This window comes from Agelaius phoeniceus, chromosome 21 (genome assembly GCF_051311805.1).
Source record: "Agelaius phoeniceus isolate bAgePho1 chromosome 21, bAgePho1.hap1, whole genome shotgun sequence".
Taxonomy (NCBI): domain Eukaryota; kingdom Metazoa; phylum Chordata; class Aves; order Passeriformes; family Icteridae; genus Agelaius; species Agelaius phoeniceus.
Window position 1 is genome coordinate 307,191 of NC_135285.1, and position 26,595 is coordinate 333,785.

The following is a 26,595-nucleotide window of genomic DNA, read 5'->3' on the forward strand; positions in this document are numbered from 1 at the left end:
AAGAACCTGGGCAGCTCCCAGAATTCAGGCTGAGTTTCCTCTTCTAAGAAATTCAGCTGCAGCTGAATCAGAGCTGGACGTCCACCAAAAGCAGACAATTGACCTAGTCAAGACTTGGAGTCTGACATGGAAAAACCCCACATGCCCCACTGTGTGCATGGGATTCGAGACAGTACCATTACCTTGCCGAGCAGTTATGGATCTGGATGGGCAATCTGGGACTAGCCAGTGACAGGTGAGCACTGCAGAGAGGGGCCGTGGGCACATGGTCAGCTCTGTTGCAGGGGAAGGGGACACCCCAGAGGCCACCCAGCTGTGGGACTTAGCTCAGGCCTGTTCAGGTAGGTATGAAAAGCCTTGCTGCTGTGGTGGAAGGGACATGGGGACTGGCTGGGCTCAGGAAAGATGACACAGCAACAGCTCTACCCTCACAACTCAGACCAGACCGGTCTGCGCCTGCAGTCTCAGAGCAATCCAAGTACTGACTGTGACTGCCATCACCACAGAGGGACCAGAGCTTGCCTCAGGCTGACATTCACCACCTGCTCTGCCCTTCACCTCATCCACAACAAGTGCATTCGGCTCTCAACTTTTATTGTACCCCGAGCACAATGTGCAGAGGCCATGGGGCAGGCAGCAATCCCTGAGGTGCCTCCACCATGCTGTCTCTGGCAGGATCAAGTCCTCAGAGCTTTCCAGAAGTGTCACCAAGCCCACCACCCTCACAGGCAGCATAGGCAGTGTCAGGTTGGGCAGACAGGAAGGGGTGAAGTGGGACACGGGCACGGCAGGCTATGCGCTGCTGGCTACTCCACCACGTCACCGTATCTGTTCCTCCTCACCAGTGTTGCAGCGCCGTCCCTGTCTTCTGCACTAGGGAGGTTTTCTGCAACAAGAAAGTACAAGTTCCCTGGACCTCCAACTACCCTGATGGGTTTGCCAAGCGTGGGCAAAGAACCACAGAGCCTTGGTGAAGCACGTAAAGCCTCTTCAAGTTGGCCTAGCTTTGGAAGCTCAAGGTATGTATGGGAGAAAGCAGCGAGCACCAATGAGAATTGTCCAGCAGCTGCTGTCTTGATGCCCCTCCAATTCCGCCCACCCTACTGGGCAGCAAATCCCTCCACACCTCGGTTGCTCTCTCCATCCCTTACCTTCTTCCGCTCCCAGCAAATGAGCCTTTTGTGCTGGCTTTTGTGAATACCCAAAGCAGGCAGGACAGAAGGCAGCAGCGAGTGCACCCAGCCCACATCACCAGCCCTGCTCAGGAACCCACTGTGCCGGGTGCACAGAGGGACAGGGGAGGCATGAAACTAGGTAAGGAGCTCCACCCACCATGGGTGCTCCTGCTCCCACCCCTTGGCTGCAGGGTGCCAGTGTGGGACTTATATAATGAGATTTTGGCAATGACACGGTCACCAGCAGAGTAATTATTGCATCAGGGAAGAACCAGGCACAACAAGCTCAGGCAAAGCAGTAGGAAGATATGACTGTACCTGCGGGTTGAGACACCCCACCAGTCACGGTGAACTCTTGCAGGGACTTGCCTGTCTCCAGGTAAATCCAGAAGTTGGAGCATTTCTGCGTCTCAGCTCTGGTTACCACGTAGCTTCCGAGGGACCCTGCAGCTGGGGAGGCCGAGGTGCTCCTGGGAGTGCCAGCAGCACCCGCTGCCACGAACCCTCCTGAGCCCTGGGGACCGGGGCACTGGGAGGTGGCTGGAGCCAGAGACGAGCCCCCATAACAGTGGCAAACACCACTCTGTACCGCTCGGGCTGGGTACTTACCCGCAGCCAACAGCAGGCTCCACTGCAGGCTGTATGGCAGCTTCTGCCGCGCCATATTCTGCACCGCGAAGGCGGCCCCGCTGCCTGCCGAGACCGAGGCCGGGGTTACCGGACACGGCCGGGACGTCCCCACTGCCCCCGCGGAGCGGCCAAGGACAGCCCGGGGGATGCCGGGTGGCTGGACCGGCCCGTACCTGCCAAGAAGGTGCCGATGCCCTTCATGAAGGCGTGAGACTGGCAAGCCGCGTACTGCTGCAGCGCCTGCGGGGAGGCATCAGCGCGAGGGCCGAAGGCCCACCCGGACCCCTCAGTCCCGGCAACCCCGCACCCCCAGGCCCCCCAGCCCGTCCCCCGCGGGGCGCACCGGGTGCTTGGCAGCCACATCGTCCTCCACCCGCCGCACGCCCAGGTTCACCATGGCTAGGGTGCCGGGCCCGGCCCGGGGCAGGACCCGCCCCTGCCACCCGCCCCTTCCGCCGCGGCCATGGCGGAAGCGGAGGGGCCCTTTCATGTGCTCCGGACCGGGACAGGCCGGTTCCTCTGCTACTGCGGACCCGACGGCGCCGTCTAGTGAGAGCGGGGCGGGAGAAGGAGCAGTTGGGGGGCGGGCGGGGGTCGAGCAGCCCTGGCCTGAGCTGCTTCCTCCCGCAGTGTGACCGACGCGATGGAGGTCTGGGCCGGGGAGCTCGGTGACTGCCCGGCGCTCGGCTTTGTATGTACCGGGGGGAACAGGGGGAGGCGGGAGAGCCCGGGACTGAGACCGGGGTGCCGGAGGGGCAGGGATGGATCTGGACCCAGGCTAAGCCGTGTTGGACGCGCTCTCCTCCTCCTCTCCCTCTGCAGCGGTGCCCGCCGGAGGAGCACGGCGCGATGCTCAGGTGGGTGCCGCCGCCCTGGGACCTCCCTCGCTACGGGCACCCTCTCTCCCTGGGCTCCCCCCACCCTAGGCCCCACCTCGCCCGGAGCCCCTCTCTCTCCTGCTCTCCTTACCCCCACTCCCCGCAGGGCCGCCCTGGATCACGGAGCCGCCGCGCTGAGCCTGGGCCCGGGTTCGGCCACGCTGCGGCTGCCGGAGGAGCCGCAGTGCCCGGCCCTGGCCCTCGCCCAGCTGCCCGCCGCCGAGGCGCGCAGCCAGCTGCAGGCGCTGGTCTTCGGCATGGCCGGCTGCATCGAGAGCCTGGAGAGGCGCCTGGAAGGTCCGTGGTGGGTTTAGAAGAGGGGAGGGCTAGCAGCTCCTGCCACCTTCATGGGATCGTCACCCCGACCTAAAGTGCCCTAGGTGCCCCAGTTCAGCCGCAGCAGGAGAGGGCTTCACCCCAGGTGGCTTCTTCTCACCGGTCCCAGTAGACCAGCAGAAGAGCTGCTGCCCGTCACTTCCCTGTTGGGGCTGGGCCGGGAGGACACAGTGCTATGTCTTGTTCACACAGCCCTTGTTCTCATGGCCGCACCACACTAGCATCCTGAATGTCAGAGTCGCCTTATAGATATCTTTGTCTGAGGGGTGGAAAGATTTTGGAGCAGCATCAGTCTGGCTGGAAGTGCTGAGAGGAGAATGGGGCTCAGTTTGGCTGTGGAGGGAGCTCACTGAGGGAGGCTTGAAGGTGCTGCATGTGGAATTAGGAGGCGTTGTCACAAGCTTTGGCTCTGGCTCCTGTCTCAGTAGCAGTGGAGACGTTAGCATCTTCCTGCAGCCCTGAGAAGAACGCTGCCCGGAGCCAGCAGCTCTTCCTGCCAGGTAGGCACTGCCAGGGGCACCTGCCCTGCTCCTGCAGTCTTTTGTCTTCTCCTTCCTGGAGGCTGCTGCTCCTGTATCCATGTGCTCTCCAGGACACTCTTGAGTGCCCTCAGCTCTGGCTGCTGGCAGTCACCTGTTGTCCTGGTGCTCTTCCAGGCAGAGCAGGGGCAGGGTTTAGTGTGGTGGCTCTCAGGGTGTCTGGAATGCTCAGGTCAAAGGCTGGGCATTGCCAGCCTCAGAAGGAGGGCAGGCTTTCCTGTGCTTCCAGACTGGAGGCTGTGTGGATCCATGCCTCCTTGTGGGAGAGAAGGCCAAGCCTGGCCCTTGCCCTCTGTGGCTGCTGGTCCTGCCAGGGTGGGCTCCTGGAGGCTCCCCCTAGCCGTGGAGGGACTGGCAGGGCAGCCAGAGCTCCTGGGTAACCTGTAATCTGTGTCCTGCCTGTTCCTGACCGAGGCAGACCCCAGCCCCAGGAAGAGTAAGGCTTCTGGCTCAGCTTTGCCAGGCAAAAGGAAGGTTCCGGGGGAGTCTCTCATTAACCCTGGTTTCAAAAGGTCAGTGCTGGGGCTGGGTGCTGCTCACTGGGCACCCTGTGGGCTCTGCTCCGAAGTTATGTGGCAGCAGGGCTTGGGGCTTGTGACTGATGTTTCCTCCATCTCCTTCCAGCAAGAAGGTGCCATCTGGAGTGAATTTCGAGGACTCCTGATGGGTGCTGTCCTGTGCCCTGATGACAGCCCTATGGACCACTGTGTCTGAGTGAGGAGGTGTCCCTGTTGTTCCGGACCTACTGAGCTCCTCAACCCAGGGAGACAACAGAGGCAGCAGTACCTGGCAGCCAACCCTCAGCTTTCCCCTTTGGGGGGAACAGATGGAGCAGAGGGGACACCAGCATGGTGGGTTTATCCCCTGCAGCTCTTCCCTGCTGGCAGGGACCAGCTCCTGACCTCACTTACCATGAACTGGTGGAGTTTGGATGGAGCTTTGATACCATGGAATGGAAAGATCACCTGTGCTTTGTTTCTTGCCAGTAAAGGTGTTTTTAGCCAGCTACTCTCTCTGGGTGCGTCTGTCCATTCTGCCTCTCCCTTTCTCAGGAAGCCTTGGGCCTGTTTCAGCTGAACCCAGATGTCTGGGCCTCAGAAAAGTTCCCTTCCCTGACAGCTTTTTGCAAGTGGGCTGACAGGTGTGTGGTTAGAACTTGGTCAACCCCTCTGGAGAGCTGGGAGGGTGGGCTCTGCCTTGCTGGGCACTGGCAGAGGATGAGGATGTCAGTACAAAGCCTTGTGAGGGAGGAGCTGCTGGGGTGGTCACTCTAGACTCACACTGGTCTTACTTGCAAAGCTTTTATTGATTTCCAGGAACTCTGAAGCTTAGCTTGTGCTTTCCCTGCTTCACAACCCCCAAGTCTGTTGAGAGCTTCCTAGTAGTGAGTTTTGGGGGGAACTGACCTGTGTCCATTGCCTGTGCTATCCCCCCCCGGCAGCTCCCTTCATAGGTCTCTATGGCTGTGCCAGATCCTCTTACCTGGTGCAGGTGTGAGGGCACCCTGTGGTGCCTGCTGCCCAGGTGGGTGACACAGTCTGCCTGCCTGTGCAAGTGGCTGCAGGGCAGCTTGTTGTCCCCAACTCTGCCCCTGCCCTCAGCTGGGCACAGCTACGGCACCGATGGTGCCCGTGGCCGTGCCCCTTTGCCCTCATCCTGATGCTCGAAGGGCCACAGAGCTTGTCCTGGTTGTGAGGAAGGGTGGGTGGCACAAGAGGGGCTGAGTGCACTGCAGATTGCTGCCAGCACCTGTGTGCCAGCGGAGAAAATTTGGGTGCGAGTGGCAGAGCTCTCCTGAGCCCCTGCAGGCAGGGGCAGGGTGGGTGCTGACCTCCTGCCTGACCCCAGCCTTGGCCTGGCACCCACCAGTGCACGTGCCCGGCTCACTGCGGTGCCCGGACCACGGAACGATAGGCCTGTATAATCTCCTGGCTATTGGGGCAGGTGTATTTGAACTCCTTGGTTTCACTGGCACTGTTGAGGTACCGCCACACGCCCTGCAAGTCCTTGGGGATCCCAAAGCGGCGGTAGTGCTGGCACACAACCTGTGGGTACAAACGGGGGAGACTTGCCTGACACTGTGCCAAGGAGGCCTCTACCACCAGGGCAGGCACCAGCTGGGAAGGGTGGCAGGGAGCCAGGGACATTCATGGCACTGCGCAGTGGAGGGCTGGCAGTCGGGATGCAGAAAGGAGTGGGATCTGTGGGAGGGCATGGTGCTGGGCAGGGCTCCTAGGGAGAGGAATGCTGGGGGGCACAGAACTGAGAGCAACTGGGAAAGGAGCAGGGGCTTGCTGTAGGTACCAAGAGGAAAGTGAGGGCATAGGGATGTCAGGGAAAGGAGAAGGGCATGGTGCTGGGATGCCCGTGGCTTACCTGAACAATGTTGAGCTTTGGCAGCAGGTTGCAGTCAGCCAGTGTGAGGTGGTCTCCATCAAGGAAATGGCGCTGGGAGACCCGGAGGTGGGGGTCCTGGGCCAGCTCGTGCTCCAGAGGGGCACTCAGGTACTCATCCAGCTTCAGCAAGGCCCGCAGCAGGCTCCGCTGCAGTGCTGCAGGGAGAGGGTGGCCAGGTCACAGTACAGCCCTGCTCTGCTGTGGCCTCCTGCCAGCCCAGCCCAGCCCAGGTGTCCAGACAGCACCTGTCAGCCTCTTCCCACCTGGCTCAGGGTGGCACCTGCCTCTGCCCTCCCACAGAGACCTGGCATAGCCACACTGGCCCATGTAGAGAGGGCAGTGCCTGGACAGACCTGACTGTGGACTCGGTGGGGGGACTGGGAAAGCTCAGTGTGACCAGGCTAAGCTTTGGGGTGTGGCACCCGCGAGGTTGCATGGGGTGCTCCCCCACCCGCTCCTCACCCTCGTCCTGGGCAGGTACCGGGTTCTTGATGAAGGCAGAGAATTTGTGGAAAATGTCGTTCCCAGCCAGGCTTGACTCCGGGTATTGTGGGACCAGACTGGGGCACCTGCGGGGATATGGGCACAGCTGAGGCAGGTACCAGAGGCTGACAGGCTCATGTGCTGTCAGCCCCCTCATCCCTCAGCTTGTCCTGCCCTTCTCTAGGGGGGCCCCTTCCTCCTCTCAAGGCAGCACCAGCCACTGACATGGGGGGGCTCAGCTGGTCCTCCAGGAACTCCTCAATGGTGATGGTGTCGGTCTTGGGCTCGCCGTTGTAGAGGAGGACAGGCAGCTGGGCACCTGGAGCGAAGTCCTTCAGAACGTCCAGTGCCCTGTGGGAGATGGGTAAGCCACTGATGCCTGGCATGTCCAGCGTTCTGCAGGGCACTGTGTGTGTGTGTGTGTGTTCATACTGTGCACATGTCCCAAGCAAAGGGAGTTCTGGTGGGCTGGTGCACAAGGTGGTGCCCTCAGGCCCCTCCTGCCTCAGTGTGTGGCCAAGGAAATACCTGCCAACCTCCCCCAAGCACCAGTGGTCACCTGGGGAGGTACAAAAAGCTCCATGCATCCCATAGTGCCCCACCCTTCACATCCCTTCCCAAAGTGTTGGGGACCCACCAACCTCCCACCCTGCACATGATCCTGGCCCCAAGGCTGGCACCCCTTAGGAGGGGGCCACCACTCACCTCTTCACGTCCACAGTGGTGAGGGTGAAGGGCACCCCTTTGAGCAGCAGCACCATGAAGAGCCGCTGGCAGAAGGGGCAGTGCCCTACGCTCTCCCCATCCTCACTTGCCTGTGGGCACAGAAGGAGAGCTCAGCTGCGCTTTCACCCTGGCATGGTCTCAGTGGGGTCCGTCCCAGAGGGTACAGGGTGAAGATGATAGGGCACTTGCCCCAGCCCAGCCTGGCAAGCTGTGGTGCTGTCCATGGCACCTGCTATGCCTGGCAAGGCGCCAGCTCCTGGCCCCTGCCTGCTCCCAGAGCCTCAGTGCCACACCCCAGAGCAGCCACATGGCACAGCAAGTGCTGGCCCTGGCACCCTCTGGGGACAAGGACCTCCAGGCTGCGGCAGCCTCACAGTGTCAGTGGGACAAGGGCTTGAGAGCAAGTGTGGCAGCAGGGGTGGCAGTAGCAGAGGACAGTCCAGCAGCAAAGATGTTCCAGAGGAAGGTGACAGAGATACTGCTGGTGGCCCTGTCAACCCCAGCCACAATCCCATGTGAGTTCTGTCCTGGCCTGCACAGCCAGACAGACTGCCCTAGCCAGGTGGCTGGGAAGGGCCTGGCAGGTGCAGGCAGATGCTGTGGTGCTGGCTTGCTGGGCCCTGTTTTCACTGTTTTCAGGGGGAAGCTGGTCCAACCTCCCCAGGTTTAGCCCCCACAGCCCCTGTGCCTCCAGGGCAGGAAGCAGCAAGCAGTGTGCCCTGGAGAAGAGCCCGAGCTGCCTTCTGCCTGTTCTGCTGCCTATCCCCCCACATGTCTGCTGTCCCCTTCCGGCCCCACTGTCTGTTGTCAGCCCCATTGCCTATCCAGTGCCTGACCCACTGCCCGCTATCTGCCCCCCTGCCTGCCCAGTGCCCCACATCTGGGCACTGCAGTGGACAGGGGCAGCCCAGCCACCCCACCACAGCGCTGCCAGAGTTGGTTGCCAGAGCTACCAGTGACCTGGGGCACTGACCTGAGGACCCCCCTCACCTTGATGAAGAGCTGGATTTGGGGTTTTTCGGCCATGCTGAGCGGCGGCTGCTGCTGCACTGCTGTACTCACTGCCACAGCTGAAACCACGGCCCCTCCCAGCCCACATTCCTCCTCAGGGTGCACCCGCTCCCACCCACGCCTGGCTCTGTGGCACAGACAGGACGCCCTGCTGTGGGGCCCTGCCACCGTGGCTGCTGCCAACCCCAGACCGATAATGCAGCTGGTGGCATTGCCAGCTGCAGCCACTCCTGCCTGTACCCCCAACCACCCCACTGCTTGGATGACAACAAGCACTGGGCACAGACCTGTGTTGTGCCCCAGCACACGCTGTCCCTAGCAGGATCCTGAACCCCCACCCTGGGCACTGCCACTCTCCTCCTCAGCCCAGGCCCTTTCAGGTACCCAGCCCTGCCATTCCCCCCATGCCCAACTACACAGCCTCAATGGATTCAGTTATTATTTTTTATTTAAAACGGTCATTATTTTCACATTTCCTCTTCTTTTTGTTTGGTAGCAATATACAGGCAACTCCAAGATGTTCCCACCCCCAGGGGCCCCACACCCGCGGCTGAGCATGGCACTGGCGCCATGCCTGCGGCTGGTGGCCAAGGACGTGGAGAGGGAGGCAAGGCTGGAAGCGGGGCCAAACTCAATGAAGTGAACAGTGTTAAGGCAGCAGCCACCCCTGCCCTGGGGTGCTACCTTCCCGCTCCACCCTTGGACTGACTCTAGCACAGCGACTGTGCCTGGGCAGCACTAAGCCCATGGCAGGTAGGCCACTGTGGCCACTCAGGCTGTGTGGGCACCTCCACTGACCCTCAGAAGCCATGCAAATGATGGCATGGTGGCAGGGGGAAGACTGGGTGGACAGGGAAGACACTGTGACTGGGGTGCCAGTGCCCTTCTGGAACCTGGAACAAGACCGTAGTGTGGCAGGTATGGGGCAAGGATAAAGCCCAGAGCACAACAGCACTGCCCACTCTGGGGTGCTCCAGGGTGCCACCAAGGTGACAGCTGGGGACTCAGAGATGACACTATCCCCTCTCCCTGCTGGCAAACAGCAAACTTTGAGCTGGCTTGTCCCCCAGCATCCCCTGGGGAAGGCAGAGTGTGGCCAGCATAGGAGCAGGGGCACAGCAGGGGGCACTGGTAAGGGCTGCACCCCTGTGCCCTCCAACCCATCCCAGATCCAGCCAGTTTCCCATATGCCATTTAAAAAAATGGTCTCAAAAATCTGAAAATAGAGCTTCTTCTCCCAGTTTTCCCCCTATTGAAAATACTGTATATTGTATCACAATCCATAGCAGGTGGTATATGGGCCTGATAGGACCAGGGGGCATGGGGACAGTTGAGGTCAGGCCCTGCTCCTGTGCCCAAGTGGGGCCAGAGCCAGCCTCTCTCCACCTCCACCTCCCATAGCAGCCAGCTGAGGTGCCTGGTGCTGCTCAGGGCCTCCAGCCAAGCCTGTGCCAGGAAGGCAGAAAGGGCATCGGAGCACACAGGGCAGACGGACCATGGCTGCTCCCCAGGAAGGTGCATAGCCACCCTGAGGGATTGCCAAAGACTGTGGCACCCAGCAGGGGGGAGCGGGTCAGCATCACAGGCCCACCTCTGGGCACAGCTGCAACTTGTTGAGAGCTGCAGGTGCCAGCCATGGTCCCTGTGGGTGACAAGGCAGCAGGACCCTCTGCAAAAAGGAGGAGCACTGCTGACTAAGGGGGTGCCCACTGCTGGCCAGTGACACTGCCAGTCACACTACTGCAGTCCATCCTTCCCTCCCCACCACCCCAGGCACCACTGCCAGGCTGCTGGCACCCACCCGGACTGTCCTGACCTCGTACCTTAAGGCCACTCCACCACCAGCTTCCAAAGCCAAGCTGGGGTGCTGTGACCCCTCTCCCAGTACCACCAGTGACCCAACAATAAGAACCTAGTGCAGCTGGTTCCTGTACAGGGCTGGACACTGAGGAACAAGTGTCAGGAAAAAAGCGAAGTGGAAAGGGACACAGCAGAAAGGTGGCAGAGCTGCAGCAATGCCCTGTGATAGAGGAAGCAAGTGGTGAGGGCAGGCAGGAGGCAGGATCAGAGACTTGAGGGTGAGTGACATGATTAGGGGCAGAGGGGAGAAACAGCTGGTGCCAGCATGTGAAATACCCTGTGAAATACCCCTCTACGCTGCCACGTGCCTCTGCAACAGCACTGCTGCCTGGGGACGAAGCCGGTGCCCAAGGCCAGGCAGGGCCAGGGCAAAACAGACCCCAGGGTGGGCAGGATGTACCAGTGAGGCCAAGACTCCCAGTGACATCCTGCTGGTGACAGAAATCGGTTATAGGTGAAGGACCAGAGCACCTGCCCAGTGGTGCCCAGGGCAGCATCAGCCAGGGGGGATGTGGATGCAGCCATCCTTCTTCTAGCTCCATGGGGCCAGGCCTGGGGAGGTACCCACAGCCAAAGGTCCCCAGAGTGAGTGCAACATGAGTGTCCAAAGGCACTGCTCACAGGCCTGTGTGTCTGCCCCAAAGTGAGTGGGGCTGGCAGTGCTGGCAGCAAGCCATGTCCTTTCCTTCAGAGTCTCCATCCATGGCATGTTGAGGACCATGCCCCCAGCACCATGCGGTGATGCTGCTCCAGAGCTGAAGGGGGAAATAGCCACTCCAGTGGTGGCTTCTGAGGTCCATCCAGGCATTGCTGTACCCACTGTGTCCTCCCTGGCATGTGGCTCCAGCTGTGGCAACTCCACTCCATGGGGCAAAGGGAGGGGAGAGGCCAAAAGGGTTTGGTGGCTTGACAACATGGTTGTCCCCGGGGACTCAGCACAGCGTGTCCGTGTTGAAAGAGAGCTGAGCCTGAGCAGGGAGACAGGCAGGGCTCAGGGGCTGCCCATTTAGCCAGCATACCCAGGGCATCTGGGGCCAGAGTCTGGCACAGGCGGCAGAGCAGAGAGCCCCCACCCCTCCCAGGCCCAGCCACTCCATTTTGTCACCTTTGTGTGTGGTGTCACAGCACTGAGTCCCAGGGCCTGTGATACAGACACAGGTGGGACCAGGAACACCCAGATCTGGGGACAACCTCTTACCCTCTCCTCCTCAAAGCTGATGAGGCCTTCGTCATCAGTCTCCAGGTCCTCCTGCTCCTCCACCACGAGGGCCCGCAGCTCAGTGGGGGTGGTGCGGGGGCGCAGCAGGCTCAGCACACGCTCCAGGGGTGACTGCAGGACACAGCTGGGGCTGGTCTCCTGCTGCTCCAGGTTGTCACTTTGCTTCTTGGCAAAATTCACAAACACCTGAGGAGGAAGGGGCAGGAGACTCAGGTATTGGCAAGCACCTCCATCCCATGCTTGCCAGGTCAGGACCCAGGGCATCCTGCTGTGTGGTGGCTGCCACCATGCTCCCCCGTCTAGCTCAAGCCCCTGCCCCAAAGGCAAATCCTGCCTGGCACTTTGGCACTCCCTGGGGACAAGCATCCAGCTGCCCATGCTGTCCCCAGTCTTACATTGTCCAGTGTGGTTTGGCTGACAGAGTAGTCTTCAATGCCCAGCACATCCACCACCTGCTCCATCTTGCTGAAGACCTGTGCCAGTGAGATCTGGTCTGACTTCAGCTGGTACTGGGCCTTGGTGTGATGACGCTCCTGGGAGGTGATCACAGAGGGGACACTGAGCCCTTGCCCCCTGACTCCCTCCCATCACCCGATGGAGGATGAAGGCTGCTTGTGCCCTGAAGTGGGGGCTGGCAGGGGACAGCATGGCCACCATGGGCAGCTCACCTTGAGGACAGCCTCAGGGAAGTTACGGTTGAAGAACCTCACCACCTCCTTGACATTGAGGCTGGACTTGGTGCGCACTGTGATCATGTAGCCATCACCAAACCTGCACAGGAACAAGGCACCGAATGAGGACCTGTCCCCTCGTCTGCTCCCCCATGACCCTATGGAAGGGGACGATGCTCTCAGGCAGCCACTACTGGACACCAGGCCAGTGGCAGGGCACTTCAGTGACCCCGTTCCTGTCCACCTCTAAAGCAGCACCCACACAGAGGGCTGGTATCTTGTCACAGATGCCACACTGTCACCCAACCATGGGGATCCAGCCCCTTCCTGCCCAGTGGCACACACAGGCTGCTGGGCCCCATGCAGGCATTCTGAGCTCTTGCCACACTCTTACCTGTTCTTCAGGTGCTGAATGCTGCCAAGACACTTGAGCCGCCCGTTCACCATGATGGCCAGGCGGGTGCAGAGGGCCTCGCACTCCTCCATGCTGGGGTGACAAGGGAGGGTTCAGAGGAGGGCATCGGAGAACAGTGCCAGGGCTATGGTGGGGGTAGGTGGAGAGCTGGGCCTCCCAGGCCATCACCCAAGTGCAGCAGCCCCACCACCAGGGATGAGAGAAGGCAACAGAGGGTGTCCCAGGCTCCCCTTGCTCCTCATGCCAGGGACTGGGGAGCCAATTGCTGGGGAGCCCTCTCCCTCCCACACAGCACCCCAGGTGCTTGGAGGCATCATGGGCACAAAACCCCTCTGGACCTGTGAGACGTGAGCACCACGGAGCGACCAGTTTTGATGACATCCAGGATGAGATTCCAGAGGAAGCGCCGTGCCTTGGGGTCCATCCCTGTGGTTGGTTCATCCTGGGGGACAGACAGCACCCTCAGACATGCCAGCCTTGGGGCGGACCCTACCACTCCCTTCCTGTCCTGAGTCCAGCTCAGGCCACCATCCCACACTCCAGGAGATGCATGGCGTGTGGTGAAGCAGGGGATGGGTACCTCCCACCTGGAGTAATTTTTCTACCCTCAGGGCGCACCAAGAAGATGAAGGCTGGGTATCCAATGAGCGCAATGGCTGTGGATAGCTTCCTCTTGTTGCCCCCGCTGTAGGTGCTGGCAGGCTTGTCTGCGTACTTGGTCAACTCCAGCTTCTTCAGTGCCCACTTGACCACCTGCAAGGCATGGGGGACTGCTGTCATCCTGCCAAGGCCACAGGGCTGGCAGAACAGGCAGGGGTTGGCACATCAGCTGCTGAGGGGACTACTAGCCAAGTGCCAATCAGGGAAGCCCCATGGCAGCCCCTGGCACAGCCATGAGCACTGGTGGGGACCTGCAAGTGCGTGTGCCTGGCCCTGGCAGCCCATGTGGGGACACTGCTAGGGTGGCACTGCCACGAGAGCAGCAGCACTGGCTCAGGCTGCCACTGCTGTCCAGTGAGATGCCATCCCTGTGGCACAGCACCAGCCCTTGGATGCTGCCAACTGCTTGCCCAGAGCCCTACCCGCTCCTCATCCTTCCAGGGGATGCCACGCAGGCGGGTGTAGAGCTCCAGGTGCTCCTGGGCTGTCAGCTCATCAAAGAGTGCGTCGAACTGGGGGCAGTAGCCCAAGCTCTGCTGGACCTGCAGGAGCTCCTTCAGGATGCTGTGGGAGAGGATTGAGCACTTGTGGGAAGAAAGAATTCTTTTTGTGAGGACTGCTGCTGAAAGTCCCCTTTCACGTGCCTTTACATTGGAGCATCTTCCCCCAGGTAAAACCCCACTGGGCAGCCTCAGCACAGGGCCAGTGTCTCTTGACCCACACCCCAGGTAGATGGTCACCCAGGAGGACACAAGGCTGCCGAGTCCCACTGGGACACACAAGCTCACTCATGCTGCTTTATCCTGGGAGCTCTCCAAGCAGACCCCATCCCATCCCCAGGAAAGCAGGCAGCCCCCAGGCCCCCCTTACCTGTGTCCGTTAATGAAGGCTTCTCCACCTGTGGTGCTCTCATCCCCAGTCAGCATCTTGAATGTTGTGGTCTTGCCTGCACCGTTGACACCCAGCAGCCCAAAGCACTCCCCAGGGCGCACACCCACACACAGCCGGTCCACAGCCAGGATGCGCCCAATCTTGCGGGACTTGTACACCTGGCAGGGAAGGGGACTCAGCACACCAGAAGCCATCTGGACCCACTGCCCCACCCACATCCCTGGGCTGGGCTGGTCCCTGGAGTCTTCTTGCAGCCTGATGCAGCCCCCACCTTCGTGAGGTTCTCAATCTTTAGCATGTCATTGTCGGCGTCACCACGCAGGACCCGGTGCCTCTCATTGGCCACGTCAATGTCATCCTCAATGGGTTTGGTGGAGACGGGCAGGCGCCTGTGGGAGAGAGCAGAGGCAGGGGGGAATGTGGGACCAGGAGCTGCACCCATGACAGGACCAGGCAGCTCCCACTCAACACTGCCAGAAAGGCAGCCTGAAGCTGAAGGGTCCCAACGGCAAATCTTTACCCCAACATCCCTGCCCTGTGCCACACTCACTGGGGCTTCCGGAAGAAATTGTACTGGCACATGATGGTGATGAAGAAGCCAACAAAGCCTTCAATTGTCATGGCAACAAGCCCCCGTGTCACGATGTCCCATTCGAAGGGTGATTTCATTTTATCAAACTGCCCTGAATAGGAGGAAGAGCATAGAGCAGTTGGGGACACCTTCCCATGGAGACAGCTTGGTTGTCCCTCCTGAGTTGACCTATGACAATGACACTGCTCCCATGCTCACCCACCACAGCTGCCTGGGCTCACCATAACACAATGCCCTCTCAGAGCATGGGTGCTGTGGAAATCATCTGGCAAGTTTTCAACCTCATTAGGATGAGTCAACCCAGCTGAGAGTGAAATCAGAGGGATTTGTCAAACCCTGACCCAAAACTGTCCCTCACAATGCCAGCAGCACCTAGATTATGTACAGAAGCTGCTCAAAAAACAGAGAGCAGGGGAGCTTCTGAGGCTAGGATGAAGCTGTAAGTGGCAAAAGGCTTATGTTGGTTGGGTAGTGCAGACCCAAAGAAACCCTGTCTCTATGGAGAGTCCCCGCACCCTCCATCCCTCCTGTTACAGCACAGACCCACCATGGCCCACCACAGCTACACTATGCTGCCACTAAGATCCAGCACAGCCTCGCCATGGCCCACCACAGGCAGTGTGCAGCAGCAGCAGAACCACACACCTCTGTCAGGGCTCATACCGTCTTCTCCCCATGGGGCTGCTATTTGGGATGACCCAAGGAACCACTTTCAGAAATGCTGGCACCATGCCACAGCTGACCCTCAGCTGTGTCTTCTTCTGTGCCCCATCTAATCCACCCCCTTGGCTTTTTGCTCCAGGTTGCTCTGGGCCTTGGGACACCCCCATGGGGCAGGCAGAGGGGATGTGCTGGCATCATGGTCCCCTCCAGCTCCACATGCCCTGGCACAAGGGAAGGAGAGAATAAGAGGCCATACCAATCTTGGCATAGTACTCATTGATGTATTCATTGTAGGCCATCTCCATCAGGCCATGGCCCAGGTTGTAGTTAGGGAACACGAGGAAACAGCTCTTCAGGTAGCTGTTCACCACCTTCAGGTCCTGTGGGGACAGCAGAGAGAACACAACCATCCACCAACCCCAAGTGAGTGGTAGGAGCAGGATCCCCAAGATCCAGCCCAGTCAGGTCTCATGGCTGATCGTGCTGGAAACAGAAACCTCCTGAGGTCCCTCCTGGCCTGAGCTGCCTCACAAACAGAATGGCAGCATCTCCCTTCCTGGTGGCCCTCAGCAGAGCTGTGAATGCCATACCTTGTCGTGCTCAAAGAGCTGCAGCAGAAACGTGGCGACAGTGGCTGTGATGCCAATGAAGAGATTGATGACGATGAGGAAGACGTAAGCAGAGCTGGGCACCTCAAACCAGAAGGAGGCTGGGTACATGATAGGGGTGATGGACCAGCTGGGGAGGTGAGAAGAAGCAGCACACGTCACTATGGCAGCAGAGGGGCCCCCAGCCTTGGCACTGCCCATCTCTATCCTGCTGCTCCCAGGCTCTCCCACGCCAGCCCTCACAGCCACTGCACTCCAACCAGCTATGGGGGGACTGCAGAATATCACAGAATGGTTTGGACTGGAAAGGAACTTTCAAGGACATCTAATCCAGTCCCCGGCCATGGGCAGGGACACCTTCCACTAGTGCTCCAAGCTGTCCAACCTGGCCTTGAACATTTCCATGAATGGGGCAGCCATAGCTTCTCTGGGAAATCTGTGCCAAGGCCTCACTGACCCAATTATGAAAAATTTCTTCTTAATATCTGGTCTAAATGGCAATCTTTTAGTTTAAAACCACCACCCCATAAGACTTTGGAGGCATCCCTGGTGCCTCCTGACTACCGCCCTCTGAGCAACATACCCATAGAGCAGGAAGAGGGACAGGACAGCGGGGAAGTTGGTGGGAGAGGTATATGCTGGGAGGTCAAACACGAACAGGATGATGATGCAGCATGTGGCTGGCACCAGGTAGTTTAGCTGGAGAAGACAGAAACATCTGTGACTGCCCACTCCCTGGCACAGCCCCGGAGGCTAGGCCAGTGGGGCCTCGTGTCCTGCTTACCATGTCCCACATGTAGTTGGCCAACCAGTAGATGACAGGGTCACAGCCACTCACAAACTGCAGGTGTTTGGCCTTGGTGGCCTTTTCAGCCACCAGGAATACCACAAAGCTGGCTGGGACGAAGGACATGGCCACAATGATGAAGATGGCAATCACCACATCTGTGCCTTGCAGGCTGGATGGGGAGCAAGGAGAACATGGACTCCATCACCCTCAATTGCTTGGGAAGGGCCACCCACCCTGATGTGGGACAGTCACTGTGCACAGATTAGGGCATGGCACAGGGACCCCCACATCACAGCCACCCTGTCCCTCCCCACCATGCAGCCTGTGAAGCAGAAGCCTCCATCTTCCCATGCAACCACGAGTAAAAAGCCCCCTACCTCCCATGGGACAGCCACCCTCCCTCAGACCCTCTCCTTGGACCTACAGATAATCCAGGGACAGGCTGGCACTCGTTTTGTTCATGGGGTGATTCGTGACTGTGATGCCTGCAACAACGACCAAGAAGAAACATGGAAGCATGAAAACTGGCTTGGGACACAGAGCCCTGTCCCCAGCCTGCCTGGTCCTGGCTCTGAGCAGGATGGGCTTCCAACCTGAAGCTCAAGAGGAGCTGGGCTCTCTGAAGCAACTCAGCACCTCAGTGCCAAGCCCTTCCCTCACTGAAGAGCACCCCTAGACATGTCACAAGCCCAGGCACTTCCAGGCAGCACTTTGGGACAGTCCAGCCCAGGCCTGGCAAAGAGCTTGTCCCAGCTTTCATATCTCAGAGCGGAGGTGTGTGAACCCCTGTTCCAGCTGGACACTAGCCGGCTTGGCCCAAGATGGACACTGCACTTTGGAGCCTGGTTGGACCCTAATGCTGTTCCTGACATGCTCCTGCCCTCAAGCACCTGCAAATCCTTACCATAGGCAGCAGGGTTGCCCTTGCTCTTGGGCAGGTTGGCTCTCAGGATGGCGTTGTTGAGGGCATTGAGGTAAGTGGGCATGCTGTGGTAGCCCTTGTTGTTGTAGAAGACCTGGAGGAGGAGAGAGGAACAGTGGGACATGGCAAGAGAGCTGGGCCCAAACATATACTGGGAGAGAAGGATACAATGGGATGGACAGCCACCCACAGGGCAGCCACCCTGTGCTCAAGGCTGTAGGGAGAATAGGCCATTGCTGACTGTGCTGGGCCAGACCTGCTGACCACTCCCCTGTGGCTGGAGCCTCCCAAAGCACTTGGGGAGATGCAGAAGAGCAGTCCCAGGGGTTCCTGCTGCCCCCTTTCCTCCCCACCTATCTGCCCTGCCCTGAGGTGCAGTGCTGTCCCACCTGGGCCGTTCTCCGCACAGCAATCTTGCGCACTGTGGCCGGAGCCCTGGCTCCGAAGGAGGCCGGGATGGATTTCTGGACATTTCCAAATGTGAGTGCCCCATACCTGTGGGACAAGGCACTGCTGAGGAAGCTCCAACTGCCTGCCCCCCACGTCCAGGGGTGGAACCATGCTTGAGCATGTTGCTGAATCCAGCCAGCACCCTGGGGCAGGTGTCACCAGACCCCTGGTTCTTATCCCTACTCTGTGGTGCAGGACAGACCCTCCCAGCCTCCCCTCTTGCCTGTGCAGCCGGAAGCGGTCCGAGGTGTAGAGGAGATACTCAGAGACGTTGCGCCCTGTGATGTCTGTCAGGATGTCCCCTGTCACCACCTTCATCTGTGGGGGATGGCCCCCCACGCCACTAGGGCAGGAGAAGCCAGTCCCCTGCATGGAGCACGTGCACTTGATGGGCTCATGGATGATGTGGGGAAGGGCAGGGGCTGAGGTCACGGTCCCTGAGGAGCAGAAGGGGTGGCTCACAGCCAGGCTCCTGCCTGCCCCAGCTGCTGGGGACAGCATGAGGGTGGGGCGGTTGGGCAGGCAGGGTCCTGGTGACCAAGAGATGAATGTGCAAAAAGCTTTGGGGGGACAGAGATTCAGAGATGGGCCATGAGGTATGGCTGGAGAAAGAAAGGGCTGGGGACCACATCCAGCAAAGCTGACGCAAGGCTGGCCATGGGACTTTGTGACAGCGTCACCATCCAAGGGGCTCTACTGGCATGGCTGGGGCTCAATGAGGACAGTGTTCCAGGGTCAAAGCCACAAGTTCTGCCCAAGAGAGCTCTGCTGTGTGGCCAGGCCAGACTAACAGGTACTCCCAGAGGTCCCTGGAGCCACTTCTGTGAGGAGAGGCATTGTCCCTCTGCTGGAGACAAATCCCAGACACAAGAGCACCCAGCATAGGTAATACCTTTAAGAGTGGAGAAGGTTGTGGAGTTCCAGGCATGGAGCAGGTCCTCATCCACTGACATGGGGTAGTCAGAGGGAGCCGGGGATGGAGGTGGTGGCACAAAGTTGGAAAGTGGAAGGCCCTGGGTGAAGGAGTCGATGCACATGGCATCGAAGTACTTGGCTGCCAGCATTTTGGACTCATTGCTATTGAGGTTGAGGGTCTGCATGGGTTGGTCCAGTGTGTTGTTAAAGGGTGTCTTGAGCACGCAGGTGGCCCCCACACCAGAAGGCAGATGGAAAGTGTTCACAAGCTGCTGAGGGCTGGCATCGGGAGACAGCCTAATGCTGCAGGAGCAAGGAGTAGGAAACACAGATCTCAGCACCATGGCCATCTTCTTCTGGGACCTCCCTGAGGCCTTGGCATTGATCATGGGCACACACAGCCTATGCCTGGCATGGCTGAGCTGCTAATCACAGTGTCAGGGCTCACACATCTCCCAGAGACACCCTGGCCAGGACAGAGATTGTTTTCTATCAGGGGACATGGCACCAGCCAGGCTCTGCTCCTGGCCTGAGCCAGCCCTGGCACTAGGCCTCCTGTGGGCTGCCCTCCCCACTTGCCCCCCTTACAGTCCCATGGATGGGCCTTGGGCACAGGGTGCTGGTCACTAGCAGTGGCAGCTCTCACCGGTACTCACGCCGCTCCTCGTTGGCGTAAGGAATGAAGTTACCCTTGGGCTGAGTGTAGTTGTGGTATTGGGATGGCGAGAGGATGAGGGGTGGCAGGTCACCTGTGGGGACAAGGACAGGAACCTGCTCATACCCACAGCACCACTGCACACAGGGAGACTGTGCTGGCCTTGTCCTCCTGCAGCCAGTGGCCACACTGGAAGAGGCAGAACAGGTTGCCCAGCATGCAGGTAGGTAGGTGGCTTGCATGCACCTATTTCGGGCACAGAGAGCGCCACAGTCATGGCCACGCAGACGAAAAAGGCGGGCAGCAGGATCTGCGAGAAGAGGGCCTTGGTGTTGCGCTTGGCGCAGTGGAAGCGTTTGACGATCAGCCCATGGAACTGGCGCAGCTTCAGCCACGAGCCTTCCAGCTTGAAGCTTCCCTGACCTGCCAGGTCACGATCCTCTGCTTCCCCCTCTGCTTCTTGCTCTGGGAGGGAGAGGGACATCAGCCCTCTGGCACAGCTGCTCACACACCTGCCTGGGCTCCCAGGAAGCTGGGCCAGACACCCAGCCCAGCTCAGCCACCCCAAGGGTAAGGGCAGCACCCAACCCCAAGTCTGCCACCAAGCCACAGCAGCAGTGCAGTCAGGAGCATGGTATCTGGCTGGCAGGTTCCTCTTGGCCCCAAAAGGAAAATTTAGACAATAGTTTTAAAAAAACAACCTAATTTGGTGCTTTTTTCTAGGACTCCTCCATTTGCCCATCAGCTCTGCCAGCTGGTGGGGGGTCAGCACACACAGGAACAAGGGACAAGATACAGGTGGGAGTCCCAGCGAGACAGTGGGAGCTCTGTCACAGCACTATCCCACCTCTACCTCCCACAGCCCTGGTGGGAGAAAGAGGTGGCACATCCCTAAATTAGTCACATGAGTTGTGAGATAACCCAGAACAGGATCTCTGACTACAGCAATAACTTCGAGGCACCTGCCTGCACCCTCTCTATCCAGCAATCCCAGCATCCAGGTGGGGATAGCCTTGCACCTGGGGCAGGGTATGACTGGTGAAGCCATCACCTGGAAGGTGATTCTGTGCCCAAGGACCAAGAGGAGAAACCCAACTGGTGACAGTGTGGGAAGAGGCCATGTTAGTGGGGCAAGTCTGCAAGGTGGCACTGGAGACCCACAGAAGCCAGTGGCTGCTCTCACTGGCTTCATGCCTTGGCACGAGACCCGCATGGCACACACTACCAGCATGGGGTGCAAACTCATGGAAAGAGCCTGTTCCCAGCCCTCCCACCCAGGCTGTGGCTCTTTGGTTGCTGTGTTGCTGGATGTCCCATTAGCCCCCTCCCCATGGGCTCTCGTCCCAGCAGCCACAGCCACCCATCTCAGTCACAGCCAGATACCCTGAGGGACCGGGTCAGCTCTGCCCACCCTGGGCGAACCCTCCACATCCCAGCTAAGTGCCGCCCACGGCCCCTGCCACTGGCCAGGCACCAGCAGCACCAACCTTGCAGACTGATGTTATCGGGGTCCTGCCGGTTATCGAACAGGGGCACGTAATCCCCAAAGAATTCAGAATAAGCCCCACCTTCATCGCCACGCACGGAGCCCACCGAGGACGCTGAGCGCAGGGACGCTTGCGACTGCGCCAGCTTGGAGCAGGTCACCAGGTTGCTGAGCTCCACCTCGGGCTTCTCTGGCATGGCTGCTTCGGCCAGGGACTCCCCATTGGCTTCAGACTTTGGGCCCAGCTCAGAGGCAGGTGGCTGCAGGGCATCCTTGGAGTCCTTCATGTCTGGAAGAAAAAACGTGGGTTGCCACCAGCCATGCTACTCTACACTGCAGCATAGCACCGACTGGGGATGGATTGTACCACAGAATCACAGATTCGTTTGGGTTGGAAGGGACCTCACTTCATTCCAGCCCCCTGCCAAGTGCAGGGAGACCTTTCACTAGACCAAGTTGCTCCAAGCCCCATCCAACCTGGCCTTGAACACTTCCAGGGATGGTGCACCCATAGCTCCTCTGCATGACCTGTGCCAGGGCCTCACCACCCTCACAGGGGAGAATTTCTTTCTAACATCTAATCTAAACTTCTCCTCTTTTAGTTTAAAACCATTCCCTCCTTGTTTTAACACTATCTGTCCATTTAAAATCCCTCTCTCTGATTTTTTCAAGCCCCCTTTAGGCATTAGAAGGTGCCATAAGGTCTCCCTGGAGCCTTCTCTTCTCCTGGTCAACACCTGCAGCTCTCCCAGCCTGGCTCCATGCCAGAGGTGCGCCAGCCCTCGGAGCATCTCCCATCTCCATGGTGTCCTCTGGAGACCTGTGCTGAGGACACCAGAGCTAGCCACTAGTCCAGGTGAGAGTAAAGCCAGAGTGGAGCAGAGGCTGGCTGCCTTTGGCCAGGATGGGCTCTGCTGGAAATCTCTCCTCCACCTGGGATAGGAGATTCCTGCAGCCACCAAGCCCAGCAAGATCACAGAGCCCCTCACTAGCCCCAGCAGCACCTTGTGCCCCCCCAGACACCCGTACCCACGTCACTGTTCTCCAGAGACTGATCCTCCTCAGACACCTTCAGGAAGACCTCCTCCAGCGTGGTGTCCATCAACCCAAAACTGGTGAGGTCTAGCTCTTCCAGGCTCTGCTCCAAGTGCTGTGGGAGCAAAGTGCTGTGTGAGGAGGGCAGATGTCCACAGTGCCACAGCCCTGTGCCTGCCGACTCTGCCAGCCCCTGCAGGTACCTGGAAGAGCCTCTCAAAGCAGCCCTTCTTGACAGCCTCACTGGGCAGGATGTAGGAGAGCTCTGTGTTGGTGTCTGAGATGAGGAGGCAGGAGGCCACATACTTCTTGATGAACTGGGAGACACGAGGCTCAGAGCAGGGGCTGACAGAGGAGTGGCTCAGGGGGCTGTGGCCTGCCTCTGAAGCAGAGAGACAGTACCCATTAGTCAGTTCACACCTGGCCTCCCTCCAAGACCCCCACATCTCCCCTACTCCCCAGTGCCATAGGACCTTCCCTGTCACCCTGACTGGCCTGGGGATGGTCTTCTGCAGTGTGGCCCACACTGGACATCTCAACCCACAGGACAACCCACAGACTCAACAGAACCAGCACCTGGAGAAAAATGCCACTGTGTAAGGTCTGGCCAAGGACCCAGCTGGGAAAAACTAAGGCTGAGCAATGGGGCCTTCTACATCCCTGCCCCATCCCTTCTGCCCTCCATGTGACCTAAGGAGACTCAGGATGAGAGTACTTGGGTGTTGACCTCTCCTTTGCTAGGCTGAAGAAGGCGGGTGCCATCTACTCCTTTAACAAAGGGTCCCACTGCTCCCCAGACCTGTGCCATTCCTGGTGTCCGACTGCTTCTTCACCACTGTCAACCTGTAGCCGTCACCATAGGTGCTCTTGAGGAACAATGGAGAACCACAGCACTTGAGCTTGCCATGGGAGATGATGGCAATGCGGTCCCCCAGCAGGTCAGCCTCATCCATGTGGTGTGTGGAGAGCAATATGGTCCTCCCTGACGGCAGCACAAGGCCTCAGCAGAGGGGCCATGGCTGCCACAGAGGAGCATGCTAGGCTCTGCCCAGCTCTGCTCACCTGGCTTGTACTTGAGGATGAGGTCCCAGATGGCCCTTCGGGCATATGGGTCCACACCAGCTGTGGGCTCATCCAAGATAACAGCTCGCGACCCACCCACAAAGGCAATGGCCACTGACAGCTTCCTCTTCATGCCACCCGAGAGAGTCTGCACCTGGCAGTGCCGTTTATTGGAAAGTTCCAGGTCCTCAATCATCCTGGGGACAGGGCAGAAGCATCAGGAATGCTGTGGGGGCTGTACTGGTGCCCAGTGCCTGTGGGGAATATGTAACGGCTCTTCCCCACATGGTATCTGCAGCCTTCAGCTGCTGGGACTGCCCAGCTGCAGTCAGGCTATGAGAATCTTCTGCTCACTTCCACAGCCTGACACCCCAAGGGTGGGAAAACACCTGGTGGAGCTGCTCCATGGGAAACCACTGCCACCAGATCGCCCCCCATAGCACAGCCAGCAGGAAGGAGACTCACTCATGCCAAAGGCATGGATGAAGAGAAAGGAGCTGGAGGGTGCCTACTTGTCCATCTCCTTGCGGATCTCCTCCTCTGCCATGCTCTTGAGCTGCGAGTAGAACCAGAGATGCTCCTCCACTGTCAGCCTGTCAAAGAGCACGTTATGCTGAGGACACATGCCCAAGTTCTTCCGGATCTTGTCCATCTCCGTACGGATATCATGGCCATAGATGGTAGCAGAGCCCGATGTTGGAGGGAACAAGCCAGTGAGGATGGACCTGGGTGGATGGAGAAAGGCAACAGTGTGAGGGAGCTCATACTGGCCCCAGTCTGGCCCCAGTCCCAACACCTCTGGGAGCATCTGCTGGGCCCCAGGCAGAGCAGTATCAGCACAGGGCCACGAGCCTACTCCTTTTCCATATTTGTGCCAGCCCCACACCCACACTGCTGCCCTCTGGGCATGCTACCAGCTGCCACAGGCCCCTGCCTCACGCCCTGCAGCTGGCCAGAGGAACATGGTCTCTCTGCCAGGACAGGCACTCACATGGTGGTGGTCTTGCCTGCACCATTGTGCCCCAGGAAGGACACAACCTGGTTCTCGTAGAGGTTGAGGCTCAGCTTGTTTAGCGCCAGCTTCTTGTCTGTCTTGTAGACTTTGGTGAGCTTGTCAATGCAGACGACCAAGGGGAGGTGGGTTGGCTCCTCCTCGATGCCCCTTGTCTCCTCTGCTGTGACAGTAGGATGGTGAGGAGCCAGGGGAGGGCAGGGAAGCCAGGCTTTGAGTGGGGTTCCCTGGGAATGAATCAACCCGCCTCCATCCCATGGTGGCTATGCTGGCTTGTGGTCCCTTACCCTCTGCTTCTTGCCAATTTTCCCCCTCCCACGCCAGTGGGAGTGGCAGCTCCCAGAGAGGCCACAGTGTTTGGCCCAGTATCCTGCCCTGACAAGAGCACAGGGGTCCATGGCCAAGGCAAGACCCTGCGGCAGAGTCAGGGCCACCCTTGTGCCACCCACTGCCACCCCCAGCTGCCCTCACCCAGCCTCCGGCTCTCCATGGCACAGGCCTGATCTTCCTCCATGATGCTGAGGCGGGTGTTGCGTGACCATGGCCAGGTCCACTCCCAGGTCTCCACGCGCCCATTGCCCAGCCAGTAAGACTTCTGGAAAGGGAAGTACCAGGGCCGTGGCAGGCCGAACATGCCTGCAACCACAGCCCCAGGGAGTCAGGGCCAACCCTACACCCGGGCCCATGCAGAAGCTGCTGAGGACTGGGTCAGAGCCTGGCATGGGCAAGGGCTTGGGAGTTTTCCCAGGTCAGGTCACCACTGCAGGGTGGGGGCTGTGAACACTCCAGCCAGCTGGGCTCAGGGTAGCTCTGTGGGCTGTGCCAGGAAACAAATTCCTTTGGGATTCAGGTTGGGTTGACTCATGCTTCAGCTTTCCAATGAAAAAATCACAGAGCAACTGAGATGCTTCCACAAGGGTGGGGATAAGGAGGATTGGTATCTCAGCTGTGGACATCTGGCTTTGCTACAGCCAGCCCCTGAATTGAGATACCTGGCTGACACCAGCAGATAAGAACATGTGGGAGGTGTCACTCAGCAAAGAGGCTCCTGTAAGGTCTGGGGGGCCCTCATGCCCCTCTGCCCACACGTACCCGGGTGCACGGCCTCGATGTACCACGTGAGCACCCCATACACCATGGCATCCACGACCAGCATCATCATGGACAGCAGGAGGTTGAAGTCATCTCCTTCCACAGGTGACTGGCTGAAGGTGTGCCATTGGATACCCACGCCAGCCACCTCATACAGTGCAAAGTACTTGGAGCCCAACCCAAAGGCGGTGGTGGACATGAGAGACTGTGAAGAGGTGGAGGGAAGGGAATGGGAGGTCAGCAGGAACCGCAAGTCAACTCCAGAAGAACAGGTTTGGGTGAATTCCTACGTAGTGCTGCCCCACCCAACACCATGGAAATGCTCCTGGACCTGAGAGGCACCAAACCTTCTGGAGATACCTCCAAAGCCCCACAAGGAGTTGGTTCATACAGGCAATGGCTTGCCCAGGGCTTGATGACAGTTTGGAGGCTTTGTACTGGACATGAGGTACCTGAGGCAAACCTGGGACCAAGTGTGTCCCCAGCTGCTGCAGCCAACTCACCGCAATGCACTTCTCAAAGGCTGTGATCTTGTCATGGGCCACCTCCTCCCGGATGGCCACATACATGTAGGGCACATAGCTGAGGAAGTAGATGATGCCACCACAGGCAGACGCCAGCTTGGCCTTGGAGTAGAGCACTGACACCAGAAAGCTGCGAGGAGGACAGCATCTCCTTGGATCCCACCCCACCAGGACTTTCCCCACACCATCTAGTTTTGGTGGTGCTGAGGCAATAAACTGGCTCCCCATATCAGTGGCTTGGAGGGACTTAGGGACTTGTGCCCCTCCACTGGCCCTTGCCCACACAGCTTCTAGCACCCTCCCTCCATGGCAAAAGAACATGGCACTGCCCATGCCCCTTTACTGCCCGCACAGACCAGGCAGCTCACCAGAACATGATGGTGGCCACAGCATAGATGGCAAGGAAGAGCCATATGATGAGAACGTCGCTATGCATCAGGACCTTGCCGTACTTGAGAATGGCAGTGAGTGCTGTGACCGAGATGGAGAGCTGGACAAAGCCAGTGATGAACCAAGCCACCCAGTGCACCGCATTGTTCAGGCCCATCATCTTCATCACCTGTGGGGCCAAAACTATTCAGCGGGACTGTCCCCAACCCTGTGCACCCCTGCTTCTATTCTCGCTGGGCTGGGAGGGCAAGGGGTAGCACCAAGGGAGCTGCTGGGAGTGGGCAGGACACAGCACCCTCTATTGGGGTACCAAGGAGCTCAGTTCCCGCCAGGACTGGCCAGAGATCATCTCATGCTGGGGACACTCAGAAGGACCAGCTCCGCCCAGGGATTTTGGATCTGCATCTGCCCTAGTTCATGTAACCCAGAAATACAAGGAAGGTGACCAGGGACACAGCACAGAATGTAGGGCGCAGATATGCCCACTCCTCCCCAAGATCTCTTCCAC

General features: G+C 59.1%; 4 protein-coding genes across 11 annotated transcripts in view; 1 reads left to right on the forward strand and 3 right to left on the reverse strand.

Moving 5' to 3' along the window:
* TMEM141 (transmembrane protein 141) overlaps nt 1-2,295 on the reverse strand; it is a 39,819-nt gene extending 37,524 nt beyond the window's left edge. Inside the window, exons 1-5 of one of the 5 annotated variants that reach the window (XM_077189216.1) lie at nt 2,149-2,295; nt 1,979-2,045; nt 1,785-1,868; nt 1,545-1,625; nt 578-886 (exon numbers count right to left, since the gene is read on the reverse strand). In XM_077189216.1, coding sequence (XP_077045331.1) covers nt 807-886; nt 1,545-1,625; nt 1,785-1,868; nt 1,979-2,045; nt 2,149-2,295 — 459 coding nt within the window. In that variant the 3' untranslated portion in view covers nt 578-806. Of the gene's footprint in view, nt 1-577; nt 887-1,493; nt 1,626-1,784; nt 2,046-2,148 lie in introns of those variants that run through there. The other 4 variants (XM_054646564.2, XM_077189217.1, XM_077189219.1 and 1 more) reach the window with 4 other exon arrangements.
* PAXX (PAXX non-homologous end joining factor) lies at nt 2,237-4,566 on the forward strand. Its single transcript, XM_054646560.2, has 7 exons — nt 2,237-2,354; nt 2,436-2,496; nt 2,628-2,662; nt 2,790-2,980; nt 3,448-3,519; nt 3,977-4,070; nt 4,183-4,566. The coding sequence occupies exons 1-7, from the start codon at nt 2,269-2,271 to the stop codon at nt 4,220-4,222; spliced, it is 579 nt and encodes a 192-aa protein (XP_054502535.1). The 5' UTR covers nt 2,237-2,268; the 3' UTR covers nt 4,223-4,566.
* Nucleotides 4,567-4,942: 376 nt separating this feature from the next.
* CLIC3 (chloride intracellular channel 3) lies at nt 4,943-8,199 on the reverse strand. The gene is made up of 6 exons (XM_054646485.2): nt 8,155-8,199; nt 7,144-7,253; nt 6,664-6,789; nt 6,418-6,524; nt 5,935-6,110; nt 4,943-5,603 (listed from the first exon to the last, which is right to left on the reverse strand). Exons 1-6 carry the CDS (start codon nt 8,188-8,190, stop codon nt 5,442-5,444), a joined length of 717 nt encoding a protein of 238 aa, XP_054502460.1. The 5' UTR covers nt 8,191-8,199; the 3' UTR covers nt 4,943-5,441.
* A 406-nt stretch (nt 8,200-8,605) lies between these two features.
* Nucleotides 8,606-26,595, reverse strand: part of ABCA2 (ATP binding cassette subfamily A member 2) — a 34,537-nt gene continuing 16,547 nt past the window's right edge. For 2 of the 4 annotated variants that reach the window (XM_077189418.1, XM_077189415.1), the window contains exons 17-49: nt 26,066-26,256; nt 25,677-25,827; nt 25,174-25,378; nt 24,553-24,717; nt 24,061-24,244; nt 23,582-23,794; nt 23,070-23,266; nt 22,807-22,989; nt 22,211-22,389; nt 22,002-22,122; nt 20,974-21,261; nt 19,733-19,951; nt 19,478-19,580; nt 18,809-19,134; nt 18,140-18,353; nt 17,856-17,961; nt 17,449-17,560; nt 16,969-17,029; nt 16,539-16,713; nt 16,338-16,453; nt 15,737-15,884; nt 15,403-15,526; nt 14,442-14,574; nt 14,163-14,280; nt 13,871-14,049; nt 13,423-13,564; nt 12,959-13,093; nt 12,679-12,782; nt 12,320-12,412; nt 11,923-12,025; nt 11,650-11,787; nt 11,234-11,440; nt 8,606-11,003 (exon numbers count right to left, since the gene is read on the reverse strand). In XM_077189418.1, coding sequence (XP_077045533.1) covers nt 10,968-11,003; nt 11,234-11,440; nt 11,650-11,787; nt 11,923-12,025; nt 12,320-12,412; nt 12,679-12,782; nt 12,959-13,093; nt 13,423-13,564; nt 13,871-14,049; nt 14,163-14,280; nt 14,442-14,574; nt 15,403-15,526; nt 15,737-15,884; nt 16,338-16,453; nt 16,539-16,713; nt 16,969-17,029; nt 17,449-17,560; nt 17,856-17,961; nt 18,140-18,353; nt 18,809-19,134; nt 19,478-19,580; nt 19,733-19,951; nt 20,974-21,261; nt 22,002-22,122; nt 22,211-22,389; nt 22,807-22,989; nt 23,070-23,266; nt 23,582-23,794; nt 24,061-24,244; nt 24,553-24,717; nt 25,174-25,378; nt 25,677-25,827; nt 26,066-26,256 — 5,169 coding nt within the window. In that variant the 3' untranslated portion in view covers nt 8,606-10,967. The remainder of the gene's footprint in view (nt 11,004-11,233; nt 11,441-11,649; nt 11,788-11,922; nt 12,026-12,319; nt 12,413-12,678; nt 12,783-12,958; nt 13,094-13,422; nt 13,565-13,870; nt 14,050-14,162; nt 14,281-14,441; nt 14,575-15,402; nt 15,527-15,736; nt 15,885-16,337; nt 16,454-16,538; nt 16,714-16,968; nt 17,030-17,448; nt 17,561-17,855; nt 17,962-18,139; nt 18,354-18,808; nt 19,135-19,477; nt 19,581-19,732; nt 19,952-20,973; nt 21,262-22,001; nt 22,123-22,210; nt 22,390-22,806; nt 22,990-23,069; nt 23,267-23,581; nt 23,795-24,060; nt 24,245-24,552; nt 24,718-25,173; nt 25,379-25,676; nt 25,828-26,065; nt 26,257-26,595) is intronic. The other 2 variants (XM_077189416.1, XM_077189417.1) reach the window with 2 other exon arrangements.

What these genes read in the sequence shown, in the direction of transcription:
- CLIC3 (XM_054646485.2), bottom strand. Translation starts at nt 8,190, where the DNA reads ATGGCCGAAAAACCCCAAATCCAGCTCTTCATCAAG. An exon ending in ACCACTGTGGACGTGAAGAG is followed by an intron (nt 6,790 to 7,143) that starts GTGAGTGGTGGC and finishes CATCTCCCACAG; the next exon opens with GGCACTGGACGTTCTGAAGG. An exon ending in CAAAGCTCAACATTGTTCAG is followed by an intron (nt 5,604 to 5,934) that starts GTAAGCCACGGG and finishes TTGTACCCACAG; the next exon opens with GTTGTGTGCCAGCACTACCG.
- PAXX (XM_054646560.2), top strand. Translation starts at nt 2,269, where the DNA reads ATGGCGGAAGCGGAGGGGCCCTTTCATGTGCTCCGGACCGGGACAGGC. An exon ending in CCTGGAGAGGCGCCTGGAAG is followed by an intron (nt 2,981 to 3,447) that starts GTCCGTGGTGGG and finishes CTGTCTCAGTAG; the next exon opens with CAGTGGAGACGTTAGCATCT. An exon ending in ATTAACCCTGGTTTCAAAAG is followed by an intron (nt 4,071 to 4,182) that starts GTCAGTGCTGGG and finishes ATCTCCTTCCAG; the next exon opens with CAAGAAGGTGCCATCTGGAG.